This window comes from Monodelphis domestica, chromosome 6 (assembly GCF_027887165.1).
Source record: "Monodelphis domestica isolate mMonDom1 chromosome 6, mMonDom1.pri, whole genome shotgun sequence".
NCBI classification, from domain to species: Eukaryota; Metazoa; Chordata; class Mammalia; order Didelphimorphia; family Didelphidae; genus Monodelphis; species Monodelphis domestica.
The window spans coordinates 287447768-287468115 of record NC_077232.1 but is presented as its reverse complement, the minus strand read 5'-3'; the positions used below and the strand labels follow the sequence as shown (position 1 = coordinate 287468115).

General features: G+C 39.0%; 1 protein-coding gene across 4 annotated transcripts in view; it reads left to right on the top strand.

Annotated features, from left to right (window-relative positions):
• The window catches only part of FAM13A (family with sequence similarity 13 member A), a 109519-nt gene extending 107674 nt beyond the window's left edge, over positions 1-1845 (top strand). For all 4 annotated transcript variants that reach the window (XM_007495697.3, XM_056803322.1, XM_007495695.3 and 1 more), the window contains one exon: positions 1254-1845. In XM_007495697.3, the coding sequence (XP_007495759.1) occupies positions 1254-1380 (127 nt within the window). In that variant the 3' untranslated portion in view covers positions 1381-1845. The remainder of the gene's footprint in view (positions 1-1253) is intronic.
• The last annotated feature ends 18503 nt before the right edge of the window (positions 1846-20348 follow it).

Below are 20348 nucleotides of genomic sequence, written 5' to 3'. Positions count from 1 at the left end.
AACCTAAAAAGATCTGCAGGAGCTGAGGCAGAACCAGTAACAGCACAATTGTGGAAGACTTAGCTACTAACAGCAGTACAATGATCCAGGACAATTCTGAGGGACTTAGGATAAAGACTGCTGTCCATCTCCACAGAAAGAACTGTCGGAGTTGGAATTCAGACCAAAACATATGACTTTTCACTTTAGTTTTTTGTATGTTTTGTATGATAATACATGTATAACCCAGAACAAATTGCTTACCAGCTCTGAGAAGGGGGGCAGGGAAAAGAGGGAGGGAGACAATTTGGATCATGTAATTTCAGAAAACTTATGTAGAAAATTGTTATTATGTGTAATTGGTAAAATATCTTTACAAAAAATAAAAATAGAGTATATATGCAGAATTCTTGTCATACAGCTTATAATTCAAGTGAAGAACAACAAAAAAAATTGTTCTGTTTTCTTAACAGGTATTATTCCATTTCATCTTTGTGCAGTTTCTGTGAGAGATTTTAAAAGTAGATTTCATTTGGCAAATAAGTTTACATAGTATGACTTACTTAAAGTCACATAATAAGTCAGAGACAGAACTGCATAAAATACCTGAACAATCTTTTTTCTTTGCAGTTAAATTTCAGCCATTAAAATAAAATTTTCCTTCAGCAGACTAAATGTCATAATCTCCCGAAATCCAGTGACTTCAAAAACCCATTCTGTTATAAGTCACAAGGAGTTTGGGGAAACATTTTTTAAAAATATTGCCATAGAATGTTAGAGTCAGAAGAAACTGTAGAGATCATCTAATCCCACACCCTCATTTTTATAGTTGAGAAACCTGAGCTCTAAAGAAATTAAGTTCTATGATAAAAAGTGGAAATTATAATAAGAAACTTGTATATCTAATTAATTAAAATAATTGAGGTTGGTCTTAGGACAAGTGTGTTCATTTTTGCTTTTCATTTAAAAACCATATTACTTTTAAAAAATATATATTTTTAGTGTTCATATTCTACACCCAGCTCACACAGCTCAATTGTTCTCAAGGGAAAACTTTATCTAAGTAAACTGCAATATGAATGTAAACCATGTGATCTTTGTTTAAACCAACCAAAATTTTCCTGGATACTTGGGTTAATATCAAATGTTTGTGGTTTATAATTAATTCTTAGAAAGACATGTAAAATAAAATGTAATCTCTATGTGGTAAAGAAGATTCTAGGGAAAAGGGGGGGGGAAAGAAATTACTGTCGTCTCTCTTGTATTTTCATTAGAACTGCCCAGAAGGAAGACCGCATTCCAATGGCTGAGGAATACAATGACTACAAACATGTGAAGGCAAAAATAAGGCTCTTGGAGGTCCTCATCAGCAAGAGAGACATTGATTTAAACATCATGTAAAAAAAAGCATCCCTTCGGGAAAGACATAGTTGGATTGAGTGAATGAAGGTGGTCTCAGTCCAAAGGATATCTTCTGCGATACAGGCTGTGTTGTCTGTGGGCTGGTCACTCACTTCTATATTGTCTACTGAGAAAGGAACCTCTGTTTAGGAATGTCGTATCCAAGTCAACATTTATGCACATACTCGTACCTTCACCATGGTGGAACTTTACTCCTGTTAGTAATGACCACCATTTAAGTTTAGAGCCACCGATCCTCCATGTGACCCAAAGCTATTCAACGATCTGAGAAACACAAAGAACAATTCCATCCCACTATGATAAAACCGAGCTCAAGACTTTGATTCACTTTTGGAGTTTTTGTGTTCTTTTTGGACCGTGAGTTAAGCATTTCTGTGAATTAGAGAGCCCTGTGTGCTTCCTTGGCTCCGTTGTGACATTTTAAACAGCCTGTCCTATCCACCATGTTTGTGCATGTCTTGACTTTTATTTCAACTCAGATTGATGGCAGCTCAAACCAGAATGGCAGATATTACCTTTCTTTTCTTTTCTCTTCTTTTTTCCTTTCCTTTCCTTTCCTTTCCTTTCCTTTCCTTTCCTTTCCTTTCCTTTCCTTTCCTTTCCTTTCCTTTCCTTTCCTTTCCTTTCCTTTCCTTTCCTTTCCTTTCCTTTCCTTTCCTTTCCTTTCCTTTTTTCTTCTTTTTTCTTCTTTTCTTTTCTTTTCTTTTCTTTTCTTTTCTTTTCTTTTCTTTTCTTTTCTTTTCTTTTCTTTTCTTTTCTTTTCTTTTCTTTTCTTTTCTTTTCTTTTCTTTTCTTTTCTTTTCTTTTCTTTTCTTTTCTTTCCTTTCCTTTCCTTTCTTGTTCTTCCTTCCTTCCTTCCTTCCCTTCCTCCTCCTCCTCCTCCTCCTCTTCCTCTTCTCCCTTTCCCTGTCTCTCTCTCTCTCTCCTTCTCTCTCTCTCCTCCCTCTTCCTCTCCCTTTCCCTCTTCTCTGTCTCTCTCCTCCTTCTCCTTTCTTTTAAACCCTTAGCATATGTCTTAGAATCAACATTAAGTATTGATTCCAAGGCAGACAACAAATAAGGGCTAGGCAACGGGGTTAAGTGGCTTGTACTGGATCACACAGCTCAGCTAAGAAGTATCTGAAGTCAGATTTGAACCAAGGAGCTCTCATCTCCAGGTCTGCCTCTCTCTATCCACTGAGCCACCCAACTGGCCCCCAGTACTATCTTGAGTAGTATTTCTCTCTTATGGTTCTTCAACTGGAGCAATAGGTTTCACTCCTTGGCCATGACTAGATAACAGCTGCCCAGATAGGTTCATGAGAAAACAGCAGAGGCAATAACTTTAAATTAAGTTAAATTAAGAGTAAAATTAAGTAATTAGTTCTGCTAATTGGAGTGTTACCTGAAAAGTGGTTCATCTTTCTCTGATGGATTTTAAAAGTTAAACGTTCTCATTTATCCAGGGAATTCAAAAACCCATTCTATGTAACAAAAAGTTTGGGGAAACATCTTTTAAAATACTGTCATAGCTTGTTAGAGATAGGAGAAACCATAGAGATCATCTAATCCCATACCCTTGTTTTTATAGTTGAGAAACCTGAGGTCTAAAAAAATCAAGTTCTATGATAAAAAGTGGAAATTATAATAATAAACATGTAGATCTAATTAATTAAAATAATTGAGATTGGTATCAGGCCATCCACATACTTACAGCAGCTACAGTTTATGTTTATGTTGGCTATTTTTTGATTTTTAAAAAAGACAAACATGGAGAATTCTTATTTTCAGTGCCTGGGTATGAGACAAGAGCTACGTAGTCCTGGGTCTTCTTTTCCTGTGTTAAAGGCAAAAAAAAAAAGCAGGCATATAATAGGAAGCCAGAAACTGAAGAATACGTTATTTCTTCAAAGGTGATCTCAAGGCAGAATATCATTCACATCTTTTTCAGTGAAATGTGTAAGCAGAAAAAAAAAGTCTTTTGTTGATTCATTTTAGTTGTCTGACTGTTATCTTCATCAGAGAATGTTCCATGGTGCCGTCTGCACCAGCTGACTGTTAGGGCGAGGAAATTGGAAAGCTTCGAATTATTCATTTCAAACGTTGACATTTTAAGTGTCGCCTTTAGATCCACCCCGTGATTTGTCAGTTTTTCTTCTTATCCTCCATATCAACCAAGATTCCTTTCTGGTTCGCAGCCCTCCCAAATCTCGGAAAGGTGTGCTTTGAAGGAATTAGAATATATTTTTGATGCATGATTTGATTTTTGAAAGTTTTGTTTTTCTCCTGATGAGGGCACTTGATAGACAAACAAGCCTGTCCCATTCGAGGGCTGCCCTTTAAACCAATATGTCTGTTCTTAAAGCGGATTGATCCCAAATGTCGGAGGTGGATTTCTGATGTAATCTCTGCCAAACTACGTTTGATGAATGGCACTGTAGCCACAAAGTGGCTTTTCTCCATTTCTGTCAATTAGTTGAAGAACTGCTAAAAAAAAAAAAAACAAAAGGAGAGGGGAGAGAAGGGATGCCATTTTTTTAAAGAAACGTAAGCTCTGTGCTAATGTTTTTCCATTTTAATCCCCTACACAATGAGAATGCATAGCCGAAAGGTAAATTGTGAATTTTTAAATTCAAAACTGAGATTGGACATTGATAATGGGTCTGGATGCTTTGCTTTACCATTATATGACAGATTGTTATTACTCTAAAGAATTACAACTTAAGAGATATAATGTATTTTAATGATAGTTTCTATTTTTGAAATCGAATGGTTAATAATGAATTCTACATAATCAAAAATTATATTTTTCAAGAAAAATTTTGCTCATCTAAAAAACCCTTAAATAGGAGGGGTATATCAATTGGAACATACTACTATTTAACTTATTTTGAAATTCATCTATATCTTTAAAAAACCTATAGAAAAAAATCCTACATGACTGAATTCTAAAACTCAAATCAACAATATTAAAAAAACAAACATTTTTGATATATCTAAATGAACAAATTTTCATTTGGTTACCAAGTAGCCAAAAAAAATTAGTAAAAAAATCTTCATTTTCAGTTCTGATTTCCTCTTTGATTTCCATTAATTCAAATACATACGCCTATAAAGCAACACTTTTAAAAATTGTTTTTAAAATAGCTCAAAATTTATTTGTAGACATGTTACATGCTATACTGGTATGTAAATAAAGTAGTCATGAGACAAACTTGTTTCCACTGCACCAAAGTTTGCAAAGCGTCATTGACATAAGAGTTATTTTTTTGACTTTGCATGGACGAGAGCATTGTGGAGTGACTTATTTTTCTTTTTGCTCTTTTGGAAATGTGCATGTTCATTACCAAATGCCAACAAAATAAAAATAGTCAAGATAAATAATAATTAAAATAAAAATGATGTTTGATTATGAGAATTAAAGAAGGCAAAGACTTATAATTTTCACAGCAGGCACACATATGCCAGATTTTAGTAAGGGCTATTTTAAAACATATAAAAGAAATAAGAAAACACTCTTGTGTCTGTAGAGGAAAAGCCTGCCATCTCTATACACATTTGTTAGCCTCAAGTTCAAAGAACACTTGCACACAAGAACACTGACTCAGCCAGCCTGGAAAAACAAAACAAACAATTTTGTTTGCTTGCCTTTGAAATGTCCTGTTGTGAACAGATTGTGTGAGACTGGTTTATTTCTGGATGCTTGCTTTAATTGACAAGGGAGAAAGGCCATTGCAGGCACTCACAGGTTAGAAATAGCCTGGCCCATCATCTCCATGCAGTCTTTCCTTTAGTCCTTTTCAAACATTTGAAGAGCGGAGGTGGTGGCCCAGATTTGGAAGGCCCCACGTATGAACATTCTGCTTAGATAACGTGACGTCTTACATAGAGTGAAATAATTTAAATGCGTCGAGGGGATTAAAAGGTTTCCAATGGGTATGAACTTTCCAGGCTAAATTGTGTCCTAAAAGGAAGAACTTAAATTTACATTTCAGGGGAATTTCTGTGTTTTGCTTATTTCATGCTTATTTTATAAATAAAAGTAACCTTAGATTTTGCATAATCACATCATTTGCTTTCAGAGAATGAAATCTGACAACGTAATTTTCCAAATCTAAGAGTGATTGGCATCGTGAAAGAGCATAAGGAAAGAATGAGAATGTTTCCTCTTTGCTAGGTTTGGGATGCAGTACCGTTAGGTCGAAATGCCTTGGATACTGGACGTGCCATTTTTCTTAGATAAAAATCATTTATTGTAATGACTTGTTTTGGAAGTGAAGCTAGGCATAGGCTCTCCACATTACCGATCATTCGCTGGGGTTAATGCTTTCAGAACCATATGCAAAGATACCTCAGAATATTTATTTGGGTGAAATGTCAATCTGATGAATCCCATTTTATAGTCAAAATCATATATATTTTAATGACAGTAAATATAATATATAGAGATAAGTTTATAAGCTGCATCTTGGTTTTGTTGTTTGACCTAAAGAAAGAGAGTACTTTTTAGATGCTTGGGAAAAAAAAGAGACTGGGGAAGCAGGCTCCCTAATACCACACTATCCAGCCATCAAGCCCAAAGGAAAAGAGCAAAAACAGACAGACAACTCTATTGTTGCCGAACAAAGTTCTCTGTAAAGCCCTGAGTTTGTCAGGAGATCCTTCCTCCAGTGTGTTTTTTAAAGACCAATTTCTTTCCCTTTAGAATTCAAACTGCAAGTTTTAAAGAACTCTGATTGGGGCATAAGATTGCTAAAAGAGTGGAGTTTAATTCTGTGCACACCCAAGTTTCTTCTAATGGCAGCTTTAAAAAAGACCGATAGACTAAAAAATGCCACGTCTAGGACCTATGATTCCGAGCCTTGAGAGCCTCATGGCGCCATGCTCTGTGCCGTGCTCAATGACGGTGGTCTTCGGGAATTCACAGAGATCAAGCTAATCTGTTGCTGTAACTGAGCATGATATATACGTATATGTGTATATACGCGCAAAGCTCCATTTTCACTTAGGAAGATGCTGATATACAGAGATATTCCGGTTTCTCCGGAGAATCCACAGGCCAATCACTCTTAGATGCACAGATTTGGAAAATTACGTCAGATTTCATTCTCTGAAAACACGTGATTATGCAAAAGTTGACCTGGAAGAAGGCTGAAAATTTAGGAAATAAGGGCCCGGCACTATTCTGATGGCGTGCTGAGTTTGAAGTGACTGCGTGTACTTTTTGAATGAAAGATGTGAACATTTTGGTACATGATTGTGTTTTGTACAAAATTAAAGAGAATATTTCGGGCTCTGTGAGCATTTGGAAATTGGACGGAACCCGGATGTCTGAGGAAGTGGTGTTGTCCCCTCCTACTGAAGAGCCACAAATCGTGGCTTAGATCTGAGTTCTACATAACTGTTTATTCTTTCAAGTGGAATGGAAGCTCTCCCAAAAGGAGAACTGTTTCTAAGCTGTTATCTATCCCCCCAAGGACTCAGCAAGTGCCTCTCCCTCTTACTGCGCCTTTCTTCTATACTTGGGTTTTAGCGACACAGAGAGAACAGCGCTTGTATTCCGGGTCTCCCCTCTCCTTTTAGGAGAAAAAGGACAAGAGGGAAAAACAAAAACGAAATTGGATTGCATGATGGGGAGGCGGGAAACATTTCAATTATGCAAAAGGGAAATTTCCTTCTCTTAATCAAATCATGCTGTTGCCTGTGAGTTACCCCCAAATGCAACGAGCCAAAGGAATCAGTGATCCTCTCCATCTCCCTCTTCCCCATCCCACCCTCCTCTCAGATTTGAGAATAAAGAGAAATAATAGCTTTTGGAAAATTATGTCCTCCGTGGGGCTGAATTCCGTGATTCAGACAACCTTTTGCTTCCCTCTTTATCTCTGTGGCTCAGATGCCACCTCTTCAGTGAAGCCTTCCCGAATCTCCCAGCTGTGTTATATGCATTTTATTCATCTTATGTTCATTCCTACCTGGAAACAATGAATGGGAACAACTGTTTATTAAGAGGCGATTATGTGCCCGGTACTGTGCTAAGCACCTTAAAGATAAAATTTAATTCTAGGACCTTTTTTTTTTACATTTGGGAAACTGAGGCAGAGTTTAAGTGACTTGCCTAGGGTCACATAGCTAGTGCTTGAGGCTCAAGCCTTTCTGAATATTTCCAATGGCAGAATTTATATAGCATTTATGATATATATATATATTTTTTTTTTTTTGCCAAAATCCTTCACAAATATCTCCTTTTACCCTCACAACAAACTCTGGAAATAGGTATTTCTATTTTTTTTGCAGATGGATAAATTGAGGCAGACCAAAGTTAAATATTCACCAAGGATCATGCCGCAGTAAGTGCGCGAGGTTAGATTTGGATGTAGGCTTTCTTGCCTCGGTGTGCCATCCAGCTGCCTCCTCCAGAAAATGCCTTTGAGTCACGTAAAAAGTTCTAAAATGGATGTGTCTAGGCTAGGAGCATCCGTGTTGGGTCTTGAATATGACATCTCTACATTAATATCAAATCTGAAATTATTTCTAGAACCTCAAATTTACTGTCAATTGTGTGTCATTAAAAATCTGTCTTACACTTTCTCCTCCACCCAAAGTCACTCTCTTAGTAAACATTCTGATGACCATCTATTTCCTCGAGTATGCGGATCTGCAGCATCCTGGTACTTTGAAGAATGGAGGGCAGATCATCAGCACCAACATTTTGTCCCCGTGAGAGATGCTAATTCTGCCCCGCAGTGGTTGTGGTGGGGATGGGACTCCTGGAGCCATTGTTCCAGGGAGGTGGCAAGAGCCTTCCTTGGGATGGGCCAACCAGATTAAAATGTAATTGGGAAATATTTAATAAAATAACAATACAATGAAATAAATAACATTACATTAAAAAAAAACCTCTTACCTCTGTCTTAGAATCAATACAGTGTATTGGCTCCAAGGCAGAAGAGTGGTAAGGACTAGGCCATGGGATTAAGTGACTTGCCCAGGGTCACACAACTAGGAAGTGTCTGAGGCCAGATTTGAACTCAGGACCTTCCATCTCCAGGCCTGGATCTCTATCCATTGAGCTACCCTGCTGCCCTCAGTAACATTACATTTTATTTCAACATCAACATGCAAACCTAGTGGGATCCTTATGTACTGTTTAGTAACCCCCATTGCCATATAAGGTTGACTCCCATGGCCTAGAGCAATGAGAATTAAATAACTTGCCCCAGATGGCCTTGGTCAGAGACAGGACTTGCAGTCAGGTTTTCCAATGCAATTCCCTATTGTAGGAGCCTCATAGCATGCTATAGCTTTTCTAGATTTTTAAATTAAAAGTCTCTCTTTTGCTCTTTCTCTTTTATTTATTTATTTAAAGAGGTTTTCCCCAAGTATTATTTTGACTACATCCCGTAGATTTTGGCAGGTTATTTTATTGTTATCATCTTTAACGGAATTACGGATTGTTTTTATGATTTGCTTTGGGCCTACTCATTTTTTAGGATTAGATTACTTACTATTCAATTAATTTTTCATCTGTGGTTTGAAAGTCCTTTATTGAATTGTATTATTGTTGCATTATGGTCTGAGGATAGACTTTGGCATTTGTTTCTGAGGTTTTCATGCCCCAAAACATGGTAATTTTTTTAATAAAGATGCCCTGGGTCACAGAGCTAGTAAATGTCTGAGGTCAGATTTGAATTCTAGTCTTCTTGACTCCAGGTCTAGTATTCAGTCCTTAAGAAAAGGTCTAGTTCTTTCTATTTCCATTGAATATTCTCCAGAAGTCTGTCATGCTTAACTTTAACAAAATTCTATTATCCTTACTTCTTTCTTATTTTTAGTTAGATTTGTGTAGGTCTGGGACGAGTAAATAGAGTCCCCTACTATTTTATTGTCTATTTCTTCTTGTAATTCATTTAACTTTTCCTTTAAGAATTTGGATGCTATGCCATTTCATACATGTGTATATATATTTATATGCACACTCAGGACTGATAGAGTCTATGATACTTTTTAGCAAAAGTATTTTAGTTTTTATTTTTATTTTTATTTTTAGTTTCTTTTAATTAGGCCTGTTTTTACTTTTACTTTGTCCAAGATCGTGATCGCTACTTTCCTCTTTTTTACTTCAGTTAAAGTATAGTAAATTTTTAACTTTGTGTCTGTTTTAAGTGTGTTTTTTATGAAGAACGTATTGCTGGATTTTGGTTTCTAATCCATTCCGCTGTCTTCTTCCAGGTTATGGGCAAGTTCCTTGCATTCACATTCACACCTCTGACTCCTAATTTAGTATTTCCCTCCATTCTATGCTCATTTATTTGTCCTTGTTTTGACCTTGAGCCCGCTTCCAAGGGTTGTTGTGCCTCACACCGCTGCTTCCCTTAATGTTCTCTCCCTCACAACACTGGACCCCCTTTCTCTTACTCCTATTGCCCGTTTCTGTTAGACATTTCTATAACCAACTGAGTATTCTTCCCTCTTTAAGCCAATTCAGATGTAAGTGAGGTTCAGGTATGGTCCAGTCTGTGCCACCATCATTTTCCCCTCCATTGGGAAAATTCTTCCTCGTGGTTCTCTTATTTGTGAGATAATTTCCCTCAGTCTCCCTCTCCCTTTCCCCGTCACCCAGGGCATCCCTCATTCTCACCTTTCATTCTTCTTTTGAGATCAGCCCAACGTAATAGACTCCTAAGTGCCCTAATGATTATAAAGTTCTTGGAGGTTATCCTCTTCCCAGTTTATTAAGCCAGTTACAATTTCGTACTTATGTCTACCTTTTGATACTTCTCTTGAGTCATAGGCTTCATGGTCAAAATTTCTATCCCGCTCTAGTCTTTTCATCAGGATGCTTGGAAATCTTCTATTTCAGTAAATATCCATTTTTCCCCTGTTGGATTATACTCAGATTGGCTGAGCAGATTATTCTTATAGTCCTGGCTGCTTTGCCTTTTGAAATATTATACTCCAAATCTGTCTTTTCTTATAGTAATAACTGCTAAATCATTATGTGATTCTGATGTCTCCATAGTGTTTGAATTACTTGTTTCTGGAGGTTTTCGGCATTTTCTCCTTGTTCTGAAAGCTCTGAAATTTCATGATTATATTACTAAGTTCGTTTTGAATTTCTTTCACAAGGCAATTAGTGGATTCATCCCATTTCTACTTTGCCTTCTGGTTCTAAGTTATCAGTCTGGTTTTCCTTTATAATTTCTTGAAATGACATGTTTAGTCTCTTTTTTTGATTATGGTTTTTGGGTAATCCAATAATTCTTAAATTATTTCTCTTCAAGTCGTTTTTCCTATCCATTTCCCCTCTCCCGCCATGGAAATAGTTCACTTCTCCTACATTTTTTATCCTCTTGACTTTATCTTTTTGAAGTCATTAGCCATGTGACCAATTTTAATTTTTGAGGAGTTATTTCCTTGACCAATATTTTGTATTTTTTTTCCTTTGGCCAGTTCTGATTTTAAGCAGTTATTTTACTAAGTATTTTGTTATGCCTCTTTTAATAAACTGTTCATTCTATTTTCATCATTTTCTTGCATAGCTCTCATGTCTTTTCCCATTCTTTCCTCTACCACACTTTGATGATTATTTTTTTAAATCCTTCCATCTTGGAGACAATATTGTATATTGGCTCCAAAGCAGAAGAGTGGTAAGGGCTAGGCAATGGGGGTCAAGTGACTTGCCCAGGGTCACCCAGCTGGGAAGTGTCTGAGGCCAGATTTGAACCTAGGACCTCCTGTCTCTAGGCTTGGCTCTCAATCCACTGAGCTACTCAGCTGCCCCCCACACTTTGATTTTTAAAATAACTTGGTTTCACTTTTTCTTCAGCTCTTCTAGGAATTCTCATTGGGTTTGTGTGTAATCTCTATGTGATTTTGAACCCTTGTTCAAAAAAATGCTTTCAAGTCAACTTCTGAGTTTGTGTATTGAACTTCCTGGTGACCATAATAGCTTTTTATAGGTGGGTTCTTTTTGTTGTTGTTGATTGCTCACGTTCCCAGCCTATTTCTTGACTTTGAACTTTGTTAGAATTGGGCTGGCCTCACCCCTGGGGATAGGGTGAATGTCTGGCCTAAGCTTGTCTTTTGTGTCCTTTTCCTGCTTTCCCATTTCAGTTGTTCCCTGTAAGTTTTGACACTTCCAAAATAGTGTGCTTCAGAGAAGAGCCTGGTCCCTACTACTCCCACTCTGACTGCTTCTCTTAGCTCTGGAACTGAGAATGGGGGACAGACCTGCCAGATGGCGCCTGCTACCATGCTCCGTGCTACTACAAAGACCCCCTGGATCCTGGGATCGGGGCTGTCCCACAGCCTTTGCAGCTACTTTTTCACCCCACCAGGCCCGTGGCAGCCTCTGCAGCTCTTTCTTTCTGTCCTCCTAAGCTGGCCTGAGCTGGAAAAATGACTCACTTTGACTTATTATTGGCATTCTTACTCAGAATTCAATCTGAAGCATTTTTAAGTTGTAGAGAAGCATTTTAGGAAAGGTTGGCATAAATACTGGTGTTCCTCTATCATCTTGGCTTTTTCGCCACCCCTTGCCATGCTATTGTAAGAAAATAAAATAGCTGCCCTTTTTTTGCATGTCATTTCATATTAGCTACATTATGTCTTACTATATACCCGTTCTTTTCAATTCAGTTCAGTTTAACATTCATGCGTAAGGAATTGTGCTAGGCAGGTGAGATATGGTTTCTGTCCTCAATGTCTTTATAATCCAGGAGATGAATTTTGTATACAAACTGCTGTAATCATACCTCAAAAGAGCTGCAATCTCATGAGTGATGGTGCTCCCCCCTGTCCCTGAAGATTGCAATGCTTTAAATCCTCCTTGTTCTATTTCCTACTCTAAATCCATCAGTGAGGAGGACCCAAAGTTTTCCTTTTGGTTCCTTTTTATTATTTCAATTTTCAGTACTCGGGACAATCATTTCTTGTGCCTTTTAATAGCTATACGTCTCATGACCTTAAAAACCCGACGTCTTTACAAAGAATAAAATGCCTCCCACGTCGAGGCTCGGAGGATGAATGGCACTTCCATGGGCTGGCTTAGGAAGGTGGTAATGGGGAGCAGGGGAGGCAAAGGCAGGAGGGGGATGAGTTCAGGAAGTAATGCATTGTCTAGCTTTGATCTGTATGAAGGAGATTAATGCCCGTGAAGTATGGAAAGAGAGACAGAAAAGGCTTGAATGCCAAGATTTAAACGCTTGTCGTGAAAGCAATGAAACGCCGCTGAAGGCTTTTCAGTCGGGAGAATTATAGAGTCATGAATGGATGGCACGTACAAAGCAAGAAAAGAGTGACTTCCAGATTAGAGTCAGGATCCAAAAAGATTGCAATAGGATTGAATTGAATATGATTATAGATAAATAAACGTAATGCTAATTTCAAGAAATTGACTTAAAAATAGGGACTAGGTGGCTAAACGGCAGTTTTAGTGAAAAAGAGACTGGGTTTTAGGGGATGGAAATCTCCCTATGAATCAGCATGATATAACCACCCAATAAAGTGATATGATTTCAGGCTACAGTGAAAGAAGCATAGATTTCAGGAATGGGAAGACGCGCCATATTCCTTCCTGGTCAGACCTCTCTCCTCCGGCTTTGATACGATGGAGTGCGTTTGAGAGGAGTGCTATTACCGGGAGAGTACGTTGTGACACAGAGTCCATGTCACATGAACCTGAAGAAATGAAAGCTGTTTAACCTGGAGAAAAAAAGGGCTCAGGTTGGGAGGGGAGCCAATCTGAGAGCTGGCTTCAAATATGTGAAAAGCTGTTAGGTGAAAGAGGAAGTGGATTTGGCCAAAGGGAACAGAAGCCAAAAGTTACAAAAAAGCAAACCTAAGTTTAATGTTAGGGGAAATTGCCTAATAATTCAAGGTCTCCAAAAGCTGGAAATGAGCTTCTTTGTGAGGTAGAGAAGTTAGGTTCAAGAAGTACAACTCGCCCTCAAAGAGCTAAAAATGTGGCCAACCCATAACTGAATCCTGATAGAAAAATCCATGAAAAAGATCACAGTAGTTAAATTTCTAACCCAGATCAACATAGAAAGATGATGGACAGCGATTCTGCAGACACTAGGAATGGCGTCTGGTCACAAATACACCTCAATGAGCCTTCCGGCTCCCAGGCACTGAAATGAGGCTGTGTGTCACAGAAAGAAGAGGTTCCAGCCCCAAAGGGGGCCCTGACTTGTGGAGCATGTCAAAACACAAGCCATTTGGGAGCTCTGTCACTCGCCCCCCAATCCTGGGTCATAAATCTGACTGAGGAGGGGACCTGTGGCTGGAGGTGGCATTCCAAGGTGAGGAGTGGCCATGGGCCCTAGAAGCTAGCAGAACCATCTAGGACTCCAAGAGTGGAGCAGGATCTTAGTTGAAGGCTCCAAAGCAATTGAAATTTGCAGCAGAATAACCAAGGTAGAAAACTTAGACAAACAGGGAGTTCTGCCACTCGGAACATTCAGAGCTTTTGGGATAGAGGCGTCTCTGAATTTGTGCATCTCATGTTTCTTTTTTAATGACATGCAAAACACACTTCCATACTGGTCATTGTTGTAAGAGCAAACTCATACCTAATCAAAACCCTGAAATAAAACCAGATACACAGATGTGAAAGACGACTCCGAGAGTTCTTTCTCTGGAGGTGGACAGCATCATACGTCTTTCAGGATTGTTCCTGATCGTTGCATTTTGGAGAGGAGCCAACTTTTTACAGATAATCGTCTTCCAATATTGGTGTTTTTGTGTACAATGTTCCCCAGTTCTGTTTATTTCACTCTGCATCAGTTCATGTAGATCTCTCCAGCTCTTTCTGAAATCGTTCAGTTCATTATAGCACAATAGTATTCCATCACCAACATGTAGCACAATTTGTTCAGCCATTCCCCAAGGGATGAACATCCCCTCAATTTCCAATTCTTTGCCACTACAAAAAGAGCTGCTATAAATATTTTTGAACAAGTAGGTCCTCTCCCCTTTTTTTATTATCTCTTTGGGATACAGACCCACTAGTGGCAATACTAGATCAAAAGCTGTGCACATCACACATTCTTTCCTAGCCCCATTTTCTCCCTTTCATGTTGCAATAAAGTTCAAGAAAAAGCATGATTCACCAGTAGGCAGGGTGTCTCCAGATTCTGTTCATAGTGGCCCATGCTCACGTCCCCACTAGATTTCTGCCTTCATCTTTTTCTCCTTGGGCATTATTTAGAAAGAAGCCTCTTACCGGTTCCTCTGCCATTGCTCTGTTGTTGCTGCTCTCTTTAGCTATTACATTGCATCTATTTACTCCTGCATTTCTGTTTGTTCAAGAAGCAAATAAATCTCTTCACTTCTGGTTTTCCCTCTAAAAATGTTTTGTTTCATTATCAAACTCAGATTTATAAAATACATCATTCTGCACTGTATAGTAAGCTCCATTGTTCTTCAGAACACATTACTCCATTCCCTTCTATGTTTTCTGGTGGGCACAGAATAGTCTTGTGTTATTTGAATTTTCTTTTCTTTGTATTTGAATTTCTTTCTCCTGATCGGTTGTTTCTGAGTTTTTTTGGAAAATCATTGAATTTAACCACTATGTGTCTCAGAGTTTGCAGCCTTGTTTTTCTGGAGGTGATCCATGTATTCTTTCAACTAGTATTTCATTTTCTACATTCAGAAGCTCTGGGCACTTCTATTATTTCCTTTATTACTGTGTTAAGGGTTTTTCTCCTGTTCTTCTGGAAGACCTTTGTTCTTTGGGTTTCTTCTCTGCATCCTATCTTTGACATCAGTAGATTTTGGTTGCACAGCTAGCATACTTTAGATATTGTCTTTTGCTTCTCTTTTTCTAGATTGTCCTTCAGATATTTCCATTCCCAATTTAGCATTCTTTTTTGTTTCTTTGGTGAGATCTATTGCAGATTCCAAGTTTTCTACCTTACCATTATTTTAGCTCTGCAGGTCACAAAATTCTTTTTCCGTAATTCCCATTTCTCTTTTGAATCACTTACAATCCTGAGGTCTTTCGTCTCATTAAGTTTTGGATCATTTCCTTTTATTTTGAAGTATTTATTCATAGATATAGATGCCTGAACCAATTTACTAGAACTGGAGAACAAATCTCCTTTTTTTGTGTTTTTCCTGTTGATTGATATATTCAAGGTCTTTGAAATTGTTTTTTTTTTCCTTCTAACTTTTCCTTTCCCCTTTCTGTTCATTTTCACTTAGGACACTTTCTGACTCCCTTCTGATTGCAGTTTCCTTGGGAGCTGGATCTCAGTGTCTGAGTCTCTTCCCACACTGGGCAATTCAAAGTTCATCAGTCTAGGGCTTTGTCCCCACTGATGCTTGGGTAATCACTCAGTCATCCTCAGTGTGGTATCAGTAGGCTAGTAACCACCCAGGAGAAGGGTACTTACTTAGATTCCATCAAGATGAAATCATCAGTCTTACATGTGGAGTTAGTGAAGATATTTATACAGGGTAACATAAGAGATGGATTTGACTTAAGCCGTAATTCCACATCCTACTAAAGCCCACTCAGACCTCCTTTATCCTCAGGGAAACAAAAAAAAAAGTGATTAAAACTTTCCCCAGCATCCTTTGCCACTGAGCCTTCTTCCTGCCACATTCTGGTAAGATTCCCAGGGGTCCTCAATAGCAGAGTACAGGAACTCTGGAGCAGTTCTTTAGATTATGTGTGAAAAGGTGCCTTTTGCATCAAATCGTGTCGAGAGCCTCCATCTCAATCTAGCTCCAACCAGCCTTCCAGATTAATTATAATTTACTCCTTGTTATGTATTCTTTGGGTAAGTCAAATTATCCTTATTGCTTAATGGAGACTGATATTTGGGGAGGGAGACATGGGAAGGGAAACATCAGAATTGAGACTTTAGCCAATAGCATTAGAAAAGATATCCCAACAGCCCTTCAGGAGTATTGCACTAAGGGAGCAATAGGCTTCCTCTTGCGAGTGCAAATGGGAGTAGAGATAAGAATCACCCAGTTAGGGGGCAGCTGGGTAGCTCAGTGGATTGAGAGCCAGGCCTAGAGTTCAAATCTAGCCTCAGCCACTTCCTAGCTGTGTGACCCTGAGCAAGTCACTGGACCCCTGTTGCCTAGCCCTTACCACTCTTCTGCCTTGGAACCAATACACACTATTGACTCTAAGACGGAAGGTGAGGGTTTAAAAAAAAAGAATCATGCAGTTACCAGATTTCTGGATTCACTCGAACTTTTTAGCTAAAAATATTTTCCCATTAGCCAGATGTAGTTGGTCCAATACCAGATTTTCTTCCTCTCTCTTTGTGGTAATCACTAATGGTGAGAATAATTTCTAATAAGGCTCCTGCGTGGGTTAGTTTCTCTCTAGACATCAGAGAAGCTGTCCCCAACACTTGACTGGTCCAGACCCAGACTACTATGAACTCAGCCCAGGAGTCTAAGCCCATCTCACCTCAGTATGGCTCAATGTGCCCTTCTAACCAGACGGTGTCTGTAGGGAGATGAAAGTGGCATCCTTGCTGACAGCCTTCCTTTTTGGTAAACGTTAAGTGATCAGTCTCTCATGTTCCAGTCTTGACCAGGAACCCCTTGTCTGGCTTGAATTAGTCCTGGGCCACCCCACCTTTGGACCTTTGGTGGAAGGAACTCCCTCTACCACTTAGATCAGTGCCTGCTTTGCAACCAACAACCTTAGGGACTTTCCTGGGTTAATGTATTCAAATGTTAATGTTTCCTTTTACCTTCTTTAAATCCTATTAACTTTCCAAATGGAAAAGGGTGGAGATTGTGAGGAAGGAAGGAATAAAGAATTAGATCTATAGTTTCAACTATAAGCCAAGGCCAAGAAAAGGCCAGAGTCAAATTATTTAGCAGGCATCTGCCAATGCCATTCAAAGGTGTTATCTCTGCAGCTTATTAGTCAGTGTGAATTGATCAAATGGGCTTCCAAATGTGTTTTATTCAGAACTTGTCAAACTACTTAGATATATAAGAAAAAGGTGAAAAAATCTGCTGAAATTTACTTTTTATTGACATTCTGGTTTTTATATCAGGTAAATTTCTCTCTCCTTCATCTCTTCCCAAATGAGCCATTCCTTTTAACAAGGAGAAAAAAAAAACAATTGAGAAAACCCATCGTATTTGACAATACATGCAATGTTCCACACTTATTGAGCTCCCTTATCAACACAGAGGGGACATTTTTCAGCTCTCCTACAGCTGTAAAATAATCAGATCAGCTTCATGGCCCCATATCATGGCAGATCTACAGGGAGCCATATCACTGTAAACGCCCAGTGGGAGCCTGGGATCCCAGAGCCCACCATATTGAAAACTGGAGAACATCCTTCCCTCATCTAACCTTCAAAAGCTTGTTTTTCCACTGGACCCCATGCCTTCCTCATATACTTGTTTGTTTGTTTAATATTCAATTGTTTCCCTTTGGTTTATGAGCAAGTGGAAGAAACAGACAAGCAATTCATCTCCTGACATCTTGAAAAGAGGCTCTGGTCCAGGATGGAGCACAACTGGGGCCCTAAAATATTCCGCTTCCCCCAGGGTCTTAGAATTTGAAAATTATGTGTTTTGGAGATGTCTATGCCATGCAAAAAGGTATGCCTGGGGACAGCTACAAACATCCTTTGGCTTGTTCAGGCAAGAAAGCAGGCATCCAAGTGATGCACCCATTACTTTGCCGGGAACTTTTTTGTTTGGTTTGTTTGGTTATGACAAAGTAGCCTATATGCTTGCCTCTCTCCACCCCCTCACCAGTCCAGTGTTAATCTAGAACTCTGAAATGTACTCAAAAAATGACCAAAATATAAAGTCCTAATCAATCAACAAGTATGTTTTTCAGCACCTACTATGTGCCAGGTACTCTGCTATATACAAAGAATGAAATAATCCCTACTTTCAACCAGCTCATTAACTCCCTAGTCAATTAGCCATCTTCCTTCCTCAGTCACAACCCCCAAACTCACAGGATTCAACAACTCACTGTTAATGGTCATATGATTTATTAACAATATCAGAATCAGAAAAAAAAATATGAACAGAAATTAAAACAGGGTTTTAAAATGTTCTATTGGTATCGCCAGGGATGACTTTTCCCTTTTCTACCAGTTGATATGAGGAAATTGGAAGAGAAAGAGACTGAGACTTAGACCATTTTTAGGTACTTCTCTAACACAGCACTAAGTAAACAAGAGGAGAAAAGAAAGCAGCTGTGGATTAGACTCTGCCGCTCTCACTATGGGTAGCCCAGTCTACCAAGCCCCGAGCTCACACCTCCCTGCTGGAGGAATCCAGCTATTTCTAGGCAAGACCGCTGTGAAGTGCCAAGGATGCTCAGCTTTGCATTCCCCTGTTGTGGCTAGAAGGGACAATACCTTCAAACTCAAGAGAAACTCCCAGAGACCGGGCTGGCTAATTCCTCTAATTACTTTGTTTTAAAGACTGAAAACCAGCCGACGTTAGTCCCACCGAGGCCAAAGGAAGCAGGAAACGTGTAATTCTGGGAAATGTATTCCACACACATTTCCCAGCTCACCAGGTCTCATGATGCTTTGTCTTCTGGAATCTTTCTGGTGACAGAACTAGAAGACACCTTGTGCCTCAAGAAACCAGATCAAGAACCCCATTGATCCCATTCTCAAGTCACCGTTGGACCCTGAAGACAGGGAAGGCAATCAAGAGTCATTCTCTTGAAGCAGATTCTCAGCTTCCATTCCCCTCATACCCGAGTTAAATTCTGCCAAGGGAAAAATCCTCTCCCCTTCCTACTTGGCCTTGCACTCTCAAAACCTATCCACAACCTTGCTTTTCCAGTTGATAATCTCCTTTGTCTCTGGGTGTGTATCCTATGGAACTCCACTCTGGTGTTAAAACAAAACAAAAAACTTTTTCCAGGTCTCTTCGCTTTTCACTCTTTCCATCTTCTTGGATTAATGGAAACTTTACTTCATCAAAAGACCACCTCTTTAGTTCCCTCTAAAGCACCAGAGCAGTTAGCTAGCTAACTAGCATTTATATAGCACTTTAAGGTCTGCAAAACACTTAAAAAATACCTCATTTTAACCTCAAAACATACCAGGGAGGGAGGTCCTATCATTATCCCCATTTTACAGATGAAGAAAGTGAGGTAGAAAGGGATTAAGGGATTTGCCTAGGTTTTACAGAGCAACAGTCTGGGTCCAGAATTGAACTCTTGTTTTCCTGACTCATCTGGCACTCTGCTGTCTCCAGGAGAAATAGGCTTACTCATTTCTCCAACGCCATCCCTTTGCCACCATCACACAACAATCTTCCCATCCAGGCTCTCTACCCATCTTCATTCTTAAGGAGCTTAGCTCTTGGCTACAACCTCCTCCTGCCTTCACACTTGAGCTTCCAGAGGCCCCTTGGTGTCTCCCAGTTCATCAACTTTCTCAACTTTTCACTGATAGAGAAGGACTAGTCATACATGGTGATACCTTCGTATCACCATCACTCGTAACATTTTGCTTTTGTAATTTCAAACTCTGAAATTCCAATATGTAATCACAGGATCATAGATTTAGAGCTGCATTGGACCTTAGGGACCATTTTAGTAGAACTCACTCATTGAGAGTTGAGGGAACTGAGGTGAAGAAGCTTGGTAACTTAGTCATATAGATGAGGTGAGATTTGAACTTGTGACTTCAAATCCCTTGTTCTTTCTGCAGTATGATTATACCATCTTTTCCTATCTTCCTCTGATTCACTCCTCTTAGGTCTATCCTCCTTCTTGTCCACAATGTACTCCCAAATGTCCAGTCTGGTCTCTCACTTTGCTCCCTTCATGGGCTTTTCTGAGGAGTTCCTCCCTACCCTGTATTTTACTTCTGAATCCTTTACTCTCACCTTACCTTATCCATACTCTCTGATGACCTTAGCACCCAGCACACTATCTAGCACTAGCAATGCTGATAAAGTGCTTGGTGACTGATTGACTAACTGAAAGCTAT